Source organism: Scomber scombrus, chromosome 11 (assembly GCF_963691925.1).
Source record: "Scomber scombrus chromosome 11, fScoSco1.1, whole genome shotgun sequence".
NCBI lineage: Eukaryota > Metazoa > Chordata > Actinopteri > Scombriformes > Scombridae > Scomber > Scomber scombrus.
This window is the reverse complement of record NC_084980.1, coordinates 15,707,352-15,715,915: the sequence shown is the minus strand read 5'-3', so window position 1 is coordinate 15,715,915 and position 8,564 is coordinate 15,707,352. Positions and strand designations below refer to the sequence as shown.

Genomic DNA, 8,564 nt, shown 5'->3' with positions numbered 1-8,564 from the left:
TTAATATTCTTACGTTTTAAGGAAAACAATGTCACATTGCAACCTTGGCCGTAGTTGGGGGTTGGTCTGCAGGGTTAATTACTTACACAGGCTATACAAATAATCAACGTAGCCCATTGATTAGTCGACTCTGTTTTGGAGCCTCAAGTCTGGCAGTTTGATCGTCCCCGTCTTGAATTTTGTAAAGAAGTGAGGTAAGTTATTTGGGAAAGTGACCATATTGAGACGAAAGAGATTACCTGACCCTAATGCTAGCTTGGTTAGCACGTTGCATTTAAAGTCAATGGTTAACTGTGCTAATGCTAATGCTAATTTTCGCTAGTGGATAAACGGGCTTCAAACCATTCAAACAAAACGTACTTACCATAAGAACTGAACATCTGGCTCCTTAGGGGTCCTCAATGCGACCAAACGTGGAACAAGACATTTTAGTGGGCCAAAGGTTAGTATTAACTCCGATGAACTGCAAACACATGGAAATAGTGAGGCTACGACTATACTCTGTGACTCTGGTTGTCATTGTGGTAGCCACATAAATCTTAACCACGTAGGCTAAAGCATAACCTGCTTTATCGTCAAATTTAAATTAAATGGGACCATAATTTACAAAATATTCATCATAGCGATTGAGACCAAAAACTCCTTATGATACTGTTTACTGAGATAATAAATCAAGTGAAAATAAGGGTCATTCTCCCATGGACTTCTACATAATCTGACTTTTTTTTGGAGCCAGGCAGTCGGTGTAAAGGACTTCCGCATTGGCTTCACTTTTACATGGATGTAATATATCCATGCACATTTTCAGGCCAGACCCAGAACTACCTGCTTGATTGCTTATTTAGCCCCTTAAAAGTATACGTCATGAATAATAATAAGCTAATAACAATAATAAAACCTTCATATTTTTATGAATAGTCTTTCATTAATAAAAACAGGATGTAATTGTATAGACGACCTTTGCTGGTTGCAGCATGTAAAAAGTAAAAAATACCTATATTGTTGTAGATAATCTGAGGGAATAGATAGGACAGTGGATCAAGTGTTCAGGTTTGAGAACCAAGTATTTCCCGAGCAAAATTAATTCAATGCATAATTAATCCCAATCCTATTTACACATACCAACTATGCCACTACTTATCTACTTACCATGCTAAAAGGGAAGCCTGCAACCCCCCACAACACCTACATCCTCACATTCATGACCATTTTCACCTGTCCCTGAACAATACAAGCATCTCAAAAGACATTTACTGTGCTATTGGATTACAACCATATAAACAATTAGATACATTGATTATGTAAATGTTGTCTTTTAAAAAACAATTTTGCAACTGTGTGCCTTTCAAGGGTTAATGCCAAAAGATCTGCAGGTCTCTTGAAGAATAAATCCCAAGGCAACATCATGGTTCTCTTTGGCACTGAAGAAACAGTCTTTTCAGGCAGCCACAGGAGGTATCCAAAAAGAGAGGTGCTTTCTAAGAGGTTTAGATTTAATCTACGTCAGTCTATCCAGCATCTGATTAACTCTAAAATGTTTTGATTACTCAAGAAGACAGAAGACTAGTCAGCAACAATTCTGATAATGAATTAATTGTTAAATTATTTATCAAGCAGAATATGCCTTTACTGTTATTGCACAATGTACAACAACATTTAGTGTCTCCAGTGGTACATTAAGTGTCTGCAGTGGTACCAACACTCTCTGGTTCCAGGATTTGGATGCTTTCTATACTGAATGGACTGTTTTCTGACACAGTAAGATACCTGAAACCATAACCATGGACTCTCAGAAGCTGACATTTTATAGACTAAATGATTCACACTTGAGTGACTAGTAGTAAAATATTTTAAGGGTCACTTTCTTTCCTACTAATGTCCAGAACATTCCTTCAATCATTTCCCCGAAGTAGCCGCTGTGTAACTTCATTTTTAGGACATTTCTTTCAAAGGGTATATGTCATTTGGTAATATACTAGAAATATAAACATAGTTTTAGTAAGTATAAGTATTTTAATTATTTTAATATTTATGTGATATGAGTGGGCACAACTCTTTTTAAACAGATTATTTATTGTCACCCTTTATATAAAATTTCCTTCAAAATTAATTGGTATATACCTGCAAATTAATTTTTAAAAAATACAGGAAATTAAAATAGAAGGACCTGTAAAATAAAGGGTTAACAGAGTGTTTAACAATGATCCATATGTGTGCTTTTAAGCATCCTTTTCTCACGTGTTATTCCTGTGCAAAGCCGGAATGTTCCAACTCCAAGCACTTTTTCTTGGTGGAATTACATAATCTCTCCCATTAAAACCAGTACACTGTGACACTATTACTGCTTTGTACCACACGGTGGCGTCTCAGCCTGAGACTCCCTGATGGGTTTGAGCTGAGTCTGAGGATGTTGTACATTTTGTCCCACATAATTGAGTCCGTCTCCTCCAATGGGGCACGTTTTTCTTTTTCTTTTTTAAAATGATCAAGTCAGCCTCCATCCAATTTATTGTCTTTCTATTAATTGTGTGTAAATCCTCGGATTGTGTATCCATGTGAGGATGAGAGCGCACGGCTGAGGGTCACTCACGCACAGTAACACGCAGCTGAGCTCATTGAGGGCGGTACGGTGCAGTCTGCAGCCTGTCCAATGATCGGGCTGCATGTGCCTTCAATCACCTTGGAGTAAACATACTGCTGTTTCTCTGACCAATCATAGACGCGACGTCCCAGTTCCTGCTCTTATAAATGTTGCCGGACCCGTAGCTTCGGTACCGGAGAATGAGAGAGATACTAGCGAGACATCACATCACAAGACACTGGACCTGTCAGTCCTTTAGTTTTTATTTCAATTTTCTCGTCTTTCCAGGTAATTTCTCTCTTTTTTTAAATTTCTTTGCTTTTGTTTCCTCTTTCATTTGTATATCCTGTTTGGGAGGAGCTCTGCAGCTTCTACTCATTGTACCAGACTCTTCATTGTTTCACACTGTTACTTAATGTGTGTATTTAAGTCGCCTCGCTGCCTTCAGTTTGTGGTTGAATCTGTTTAGATGTCTGGTTATGTGCGTCTCCAGGCGTTTAGGTGTAGGTAGTAAGTGATGGGTCTCAACGAGGAAACCTATGATGTAATATTGCTTCACTCTCGCATTCAACTATTGTCACCATGACTACAACAACAGGATGTACCGTAGAAATACGTTTTTTTCCGCTGAAGTGTCTTGTTTCTTTGTAATTTGTTTTTTTCATGAGCCATCCTTTGTGAGCCTGCAGCTTTAAAGTTTTTCTTTGGTCATGCACAGGATGTTGAAAGTGGCTTTTTATTTTCCTTCCAGCCTGGAGTGGGGAGAAAAACCTGGAAATGTGCCATCTTTTTACATTTTCGGGTTGTTTTCACCCCTTCTCCTTTCTGGAAGAAGAACAATGGTGCTGTTTTTGTGTTTTTCTGCGCTCCCCCCGCCCCAAACCCCCTGGTTACGCAACACATGGTACATAGCCCACCGCGATCTCATACCTGCTCTCTTCTCTCTTATTCTCAGGTGTGTTATAGTAGGAAATAAGATGGCCATGTCCGCCAGCGCCAGCTTGAGTAAAGCTGTCAAACAGCAGTATATGGAGCTTCCTCAGGGGGAAAAAGTCCAAGCTATGTATATTTGGATTGATGGAACCGGAGAGGGACTGCGATGTAAAACAAGGACACTGGATTCTGAGCCCAAGAGCATCGAAGGTAGGACTCCCGAATCTCCCGAAAATGTTTGACTTCTAAAAATGTCTCTATGTGCAATCATGTAGTTTAATATAACTGTTCTCCTGCTCGTGTAGATCTGCCTGAGTGGAACTTCGATGGCTCCAGTACCTACCAGTCTGAAGGATCTAACAGCGACATGTATCTGGTCCCTGCTGCCATGTTCCGTGACCCGTTTCGTAAAGACCCCAACAAGCTGGTCCTGTGTGAAGTGCTGAAGTACAACCGCAAGCCTGCAGGTAACAAAGCAGCTAAGAATCTGTAAAGTCTGGGCTATAATGAATGAAATAGTATTTAATAATCAGTAATGATGGCATCTTATTTATAATAAGAATCATACGTTGATCACTGGTAATTACAAAATACACCAACAAAATGTACAAATATTAAAACTCTGTAACTGAGTTTCCAGTTGATCAGCCTTAAAGAGAAGGGAACTATTTGATTGGTCAGACAGTGTAATGTGGGCAGTACTTTTATATAAAAGAACGGGATGAAACCCAAAACCTGAATCTAGTAGAAGACTTGAAGTCTGACCTGAAATGGGACACTTTCCAAACTCGGATATTGATTGATTATGATGAATTTCACTCTGTATGTTACATTTGTTTTGTACCAACATAGTACACACAGTTTCATCCATACAGTTATGAATGAGTGTGCACTTAAATTGACCCATACACCCACTCTTTCTCTCTTGCATGCACACTGATGTAGGCATTTTACATTTTAAATATTGCAAAATATGCAGGAGAAACTGAAAGATGTAACTGTACAGTTTCACTGGCCCATTTTATTGAGGATTATGTGTTGGAGGGAAAGTCACTTTCATTGCCCAAAATGATGGATCTCAAACTACTGGGAAAATCTATTTAGAAGTTATAATTTGCATTTCTACTATGAATATGCTTTAGCAGATTTGCAAAACTGGCCGACGTTAACAGACTTATATGTACTGGTGTCACTTGGTCTTCTAATCTGAAAGTTTCTCTCTACAGAAACCAACCTTCGTATCACGTGCAGTGCAGTGATGAAAATGGTGGAGGAGCAGCATCCCTGGTTTGGCATGGAGCAGGAGTACACCATCCTGGGCACTGACGGACACCCATTCGGCTGGCCATCTAACGGTTTCCCTGGACCACAAGGTAAGCAGCTTCTCAAGAGTTTTGGTTTAATATAAATGTGTTTCTGGTCATTAATACGTGGATGGATTTGTCTAACAATTTGCATCTTTACAGGTCCATACTACTGTGGTGTGGGAGCAGACAAAGCCTATGGCAGAGATATAGTGGAGGCTCATTACAGAGCTTGCCTGTATGCTGGAGTCGAGATTTGTGGCACAAATGCAGAAGTGATGCCTGCTCAGGTAAAAAAGAACTAATCATGTTTGAACTTTGCACATGTAATCATGGTTTAACAACCACTTGAAACTCCATGAACATAAAAATAAACTTGATACTTCCTATGTTCAGTGGGAGTTCCAGATTGGACCGTCTGAAGGAATCAACATGGGTGATCATCTCTGGGTGGCACGTTTCATCCTGCACCGCGTCTGTGAAGACTTTGGCGTGGTCGCCTCATTTGACCCCAAGCCAATCCCTGGTAACTGGAACGGTGCTGGCTGCCATACAAACTTTAGCACAAAGGAGATGAGGGAAGATGGTGGATTAAAGTGAGTTTCAAAACCGTCTTGGGGATGATTTGACAGCTCTGTCAGTGTCTTTTTTTTGTTGCAGGAATTTCTAATGGAAACTTGTCCTTTCTTCTTTCAGGGCCATTGAGGATTCCATCGAGAAGCTTGGAAAGAGGCACAGCTATCACATCCGTGCCTATGACCCCAAAGGGGGCCTGGACAACGCTCGCCGTCTCACCGGCCACCATGAAACCTCAAACATCAATGAATTCTCTGCAGGTGTGGCCAACCGCGGTGCTAGCATCCGCATTCCTCGCAATGTCGGCCAGGAGAAGAGAGGCTACTTCGAAGACCGCCGTCCATCAGCCAACTGCGACCCGTACGGTGTGACCGAGGCCCTGATCCGCACCTGTTTGCTTAACGAGGAGGGAGACGAACCTGCGGATTACTAAATCCACAACTCATGGACTGACTCCCACTGCCCTCCTGACTTTCTTTTCTTTTAACTAGTACTGTATTTTTATTTCTCTCCCACTGAGATGATTTAACCTGCATTTTTAATGGATTAAAGTTGGCTGGTCAACTTAAAACATGACAAGGTATAATCATATCCTTGGTAGTTGAGTATGAGCTGGTAATGGCAGGGTATGTCTTCCCCTCGTCTTTAGAAGGGATTGGCTTTTGTAACACTGTTTATAGCCCATGTCATATCTTTCCCTTTTTGTCTGGTGACTAAAATGAACTAAAGCACATGGACACTGAAGCGTAGAGCTGCTAAGGCTGGACAGCATGTGTAACTTAATAAATCTTAGTTCATGTACTGCTAATATTTTGACCTGCCTTTTCAACTATTCAGTCTATGTTACTAATTCTCTGATTTTATGAAGTGTCTATTTTTAAATGGCAACGTTTGATGTCACTGGGTCAACTTGTATGGTACGCTTTGTAGATGTCTGTGCCCAGATGTATGTTGTTCAAATGTGGTTGATCTGTCCATAATGCCATTTGTAGATTTCCTCAAGGAGTTTTATCCTTTTGTTAACTGCGATATTGTAATGCACCTGATTTGGTAAATCATCAAGTTTACTGAACCTGGTGTTTTTTATTGATACACTTAAAACTTTTATTTTTATCACAACACTGCTGTCGGACTTTTGACTTCAGGGCTTTGAAGGAACAGTTTGACATTTGGGGAAACTGCACATATTCATTTTGAGCATTAGATGAGAAGATTGCTGCCACACACGGCTAGATGAGCGGTATTTATCTTCTCCTTTACCTCTCAGCCAAAAAAAGCTTTTTACCATAAGGTCGAATGAATGCATTGTCAAGGTAATAGGATGGCACGGCACTTCATCTTCAGCTGCAAAGGGAAAGGCTTAACTTGTTAGTATAGTGTTGAGCAGATGATTCACAGATCTACACAGGAGTCTGGAGCTCAAAACTTGTTTCGACAAATTTATTGGTCATCGTAAGGTGAAGCATCCCATAAAATTCAACACTGGCACTAACTACTCACAACTTAGTCAACACCATAATGAACTTATAAATAGAATACATCTGTCTCCAGCTGGCTGCAGGAACAGTTGAGCATGGTTTCCAGACAGCTTTGCCTTGTAAAAGCTGCTGAAACAGCTGTTGGCAGCTTTTTATTGTAATGAATAAACTTTTTAAAGAACTCCCTGTAAAACAAAATGCTCCTAAAGGTAACCCTACTAAAGGCTCCCTGACTGCACCTTCTTTGGCCAAACCTTGATGTTTCAGACTGGCTGATATCTTGGCAGGAGCTCAACAACAGCTTTGTTCTGGCTGTTTTTTTATCAGCACTCTGTGGGAAGTAACTGGAAACGAGTGTACTTTCGAGAAAGTTATTATACTCCTTCGCTGCAACAGCCCAAAGCCAACATTCCCAGAAGTGCTGTGTCATAAACAACTTCATTGAACCCAGGATTGTTTTGACTGAGAAGTAGTGACTTTAACTGGATCCTATTGTTTACCAGCAAACTACATGGCAGAAATGGCTAGATTTGGTTGGTTTAAGTACATTCAAGGTATCAACACTGCTTGGAAACAGCTGTATGACAGCTCTAGATCAGTAGTGAACTTCTTCAAAATAGTTTTAGATGCAACTATTCCGATCCTATCATCAAAATACAGACAAAGACTAACTAAAATGACTGTAAAGAATTCCTAATACCTTATATTTGCATGAATGATTGTCACCAAGCTTTGCAGCCTTTTGCAAAACATATGTGCCAATTCAGCATTATTTTACTCAAAGCTGAGTCTGCATTCACAGCTTCACAGATATAAACACTGTAGGATTTCTTTGTTCTCCTCCAAAGACAACAAGAAGACATTTGAACCACATTTAACAAGAAGCGCACCTCATTCTCATTTCATGGGACAAACATTTACTGCTGGTGACGTCTCCCTTACTTCGGGGGGAAGGGCAACAAAAAAGTTTGCTTTGAGACCTTTCCCCTACATCCTAACTGCCCTCACAACAGAGCGTTAGTCAGTGCACTGATTGGCTTTGCCTGGAACAAGTTAACCAATCATAAAGTCGAAGGCAGGTTCAGTCCTGTTTCAGAGGATGTCGGCTGGCCTGAAGCCAACACATGTACTTTTACTTTGTTTTGGTGTTTTTTTCCCCTTAAATCTGAAACCTCTCCGCCCCTGAAACTTTGTTTTGCGCCAGCCTTTGCACGTTCCTGACACTTTGCATTGGATGTGGGACAGGATGCAAAGTTTGGAAAAACAACTTGAAAATGTCATGAATTAACTTTCCTTTTAAAGATTAAATATAATTGGAACATACTGTGGTTAATAATCACGATGAGGCTATTCTGGAATAATCCAGTTTTTTCCTGCAACAGTGTCAGCCTAAATCCACACCGAGGCTATTACTCACTGCAGCTTGAAATCAGCATGAGAGGAAATGCATAGTTAAACTTCCTCCTACACACGTGCGCTCATCTCTGCCATGCAACCAAAAAAGAGAACCAAACCGGGACCCTAACAAAAATGACGTAAATCTAAACCCAGAAACCCTGATCGGTAACTGCCACAACAATTACAGAGGGAAAACAAATGGCTCAAACACAGCTCCCTGTTCCTGCATTCCCAGTAAACCTCAAACATTCCCAGAGGCAAACAGGGACACCATGTTCTTTCCCTCAACCCACT

General features: G+C 40.5%; 1 protein-coding gene across 1 annotated transcript; it reads left to right on the top strand.

Annotated features, from left to right (window-relative positions):
- The first annotated feature begins 2,742 nt into the window (after nt 1–2,742).
- Nucleotides 2,743–6,513, top strand: LOC133990422 (glutamine synthetase). Its single transcript, XM_062428736.1, has 7 exons — nt 2,743–2,869; nt 3,537–3,724; nt 3,820–3,981; nt 4,741–4,887; nt 4,981–5,108; nt 5,215–5,414; nt 5,515–6,513. Exons 2-7 carry the CDS (start codon nt 3,559–3,561, stop codon nt 5,825–5,827), a joined length of 1,116 nt encoding a protein of 371 aa, XP_062284720.1. The 5' UTR covers nt 2,743–2,869; nt 3,537–3,558; the 3' UTR covers nt 5,828–6,513.
- The last annotated feature ends 2,051 nt before the right edge of the window (nt 6,514–8,564 follow it).

Bases quoted from the DNA above. Each gene is read 5' to 3' on its own strand.
- LOC133990422 (XM_062428736.1), top strand. From the start codon at position 3,559: ATGGCCATGTCCGCCAGCGCCAGCTTGAGTAAAGCTGTCAAACAGCAG. The intron at 3,725-3,819 runs GTAGGACTCCCG...CTGCTCGTGTAG, and splicing joins TGAGCCCAAGAGCATCGAAG to ATCTGCCTGAGTGGAACTTC. The intron at 5,415-5,514 runs GTGAGTTTCAAA...TTCTTCTTTCAG, and splicing joins AGGGAAGATGGTGGATTAAA to GGCCATTGAGGATTCCATCG.